The sequence below is a fragment of the Penaeus chinensis genome, chromosome 13 (assembly GCF_019202785.1).
Source record: "Penaeus chinensis breed Huanghai No. 1 chromosome 13, ASM1920278v2, whole genome shotgun sequence".
Classification (NCBI taxonomy): domain Eukaryota; kingdom Metazoa; phylum Arthropoda; class Malacostraca; order Decapoda; family Penaeidae; genus Penaeus; species Penaeus chinensis.
Window position 1 is genome coordinate 26,949,181 of NC_061831.1, and position 2,500 is coordinate 26,951,680.

At 39.7% G+C, this 2,500-nt stretch overlaps 1 protein-coding gene across 1 annotated transcript in view; it reads right to left on the reverse strand.

The window, feature by feature from the left end:
• Positions 1-170: 170 nt before the first annotated feature.
• Positions 171-2,500, reverse strand: part of LOC125031811 — a 3,477-nt gene continuing 1,147 nt past the window's right edge. Inside the window, exons 4-6 of the mRNA XM_047622772.1 lie at positions 1,798-1,982; positions 1,015-1,111; positions 171-491 (exon numbers count right to left, since the gene is read on the reverse strand). Coding sequence (XP_047478728.1) covers positions 294-491; positions 1,015-1,111; positions 1,798-1,982 — 480 coding nt within the window. The 3' untranslated portion in view covers positions 171-293. The remainder of the gene's footprint in view (positions 492-1,014; positions 1,112-1,797; positions 1,983-2,500) is intronic.

The following is a 2,500-nucleotide window of genomic DNA, read 5'->3' on the forward strand; positions in this document are numbered from 1 at the left end:
TCGATTTATTCTTAGCAAAGATGCAGCTAGTGCCACTGCTATTGATAAAAACAAAATTGTACAAGTTAGACTATCTGATTAGGATCCATTAGATAAATCTAGTTATGCACTATTACTATTAGAAGTATTCAGCATGACTGGATTCAATAAGTATGGAATATAAGTCACAATTAAGGGCATTACACTGTTTATTTGTTGACAATAACGATAACATGCTGAACTCGACGACAGCGATCTTGGGACAGAAGTCTCCCTGACGAGGAGATACCCCCCCCCCCCCCCCGCCAGGCTGCTTAAGGCTCCAGGATTCCCCAAGCTCCGTTCTTTCCCCTGTACTCGGCCTTGAGTTGCTCGGCCTTGAGTTGCTCGGCCTTGAGTTGCTCGGCCTTGAGTTGCTCGGCCTCGAGTGGCTTGGACTCGACCTCGCTCGGGATCCAGCAGCCTTTCCGCACCGAGCCGATGCTGTTGTCCATGATGCCGATGTCTTCCACCTGAGATTGTATTAAGTGTTTGAAATATGTGGTTCTTATTTTCTTATTTTTCTTATTTTTTTAATTATCATTTATCTTATTTTACCACTACGCCTCCTTTTAAAGAATGTGATTTTAATATTTGAATTAAGTGAAGTATTCTGTGTAAGCAACACTCACATACATTGGAACGCTCACCAAGGCAATCCGAAATGTAGTTATATAATTCCTTTTTCCTTCTTGGCTCGTACCCCCCCCCCCCCCCCCCCGAATTTACACAGGTTCTCTGATTAAATAAAAGAATATACTGAAGAAAACTGCATACATACATCCGCACAAACTCTTCAGAAATGTGGGATCCATTACCGAATATAGGGTAGATACATAATGAAGGTAAAGTAGAATTGCTGATGTGTTTGCTAAGCTTGTGCAGACAGTAAAAAAAAAAAAATGACAAAGACTTTTCCATTCCTAAAATAAAATAGAAAATGCAAGAATGCGTATGGAACGGAAGAAAATGAAGCAGATGAAAAAAAGAACTTACATTAGGAAACAAGCCAAAGTTCAGAACCTCGCCGTTGGCTCCTTCGTCGTGGATGTTGGGGAAGAGACACATGTGGCGCCCGGACCAGGAGTTGTCGCTGCACGGGGAGAGGCGCGCGGTTAGCTACAGCGGTTGCCGTTGTGTGGACAACTGTGTGAGTGTGACTAAGATGACCTGCACTGAATCAAAACTAAATTCAGGCATTGGCCTGCCATCTTTTCCTCATGTATACGTACACACACGCACATATAAGTATATGTATGTGTATGTATATGTATATATATATACATATACATATATACTATATATACATATATACCGCGTGTGTGTATATATATACTGTATCTATACATATATCTACTTATCTATCTGTCTATATATATATATATCTCTCTATATATACATATATATATATATATATATATATATATATATATATATATATGTATCATGCATGTATATATATATAGTATAAATATATGTTTACATATGTTTGTGCACACACACACACACACACACACACACACACACACACACACACACACACATACACACACACACACACACACACACACACACACACACACACACACACACACACACACACATACACACACACACACACACACACATATGCATATATATATATATATATATATATATATATATATATATATGTATAACATTCAATGTATTTATAATAAAAAATAATTAAGACTAGGAATGTATGGACGATCCGAGTGTCTTTGTGTGTGATGTACGCAAAACGGTGAATGAGTTCACCTGTAGAAAGTCCAGGGGCTGGTCCCTGTGATGACGATGGAGGAGCCATGTCTAGTCAGGGGTCCCAGATCGGCGGCGTCCGATTCACTGTAAAACTCGCTGCCCGTGAAAGCCGTGCCTTCGAACACTGTAAATCCATCCGCGTCCATAGTGTCTGGGCTGCCGACGAACTTCAGCGAAGAGGCCTGTGGACCAGGACCAATGATGAGGCTTATTAATTAATATCCATAATCTTAAGGAGCTTTCACAAGGAGGTAAGTTTTCGTGTACTTTCTACAATTCCTACCCCTATTGCATACATCAACAAGTTTGTAGAGATTATCTCATGTACAGGAAAACATTTGGCAAGTCATTTAATCTGTACTTTCTGCTAAAGTAAGCTGTAATTCTCTGGTGTGAACATGGCAAAATAAAACATCAAATGTCTTGCTATTTTACTGTAGTTTAAATAATCGTATGGGGATAAGACCAGTCTTACATAACTCCCCCCAAAAATATGAAGACTATAATAAATAATAACAGCATTGAATCTCTGAAACCAAACTCAAGTCCGGGATCATCGCCCTTTTGGCCAGGCCTAAGCGCTCTGTCTGGCGAACTGAAGTGCATCCAATTTCAGGAAAGAACAAACTGGCAACTCACCGAGTGTGGGGTACTTCGACTTGCAATGTCTCTTTTTTATTCTAATCAGCTTGTATTAATC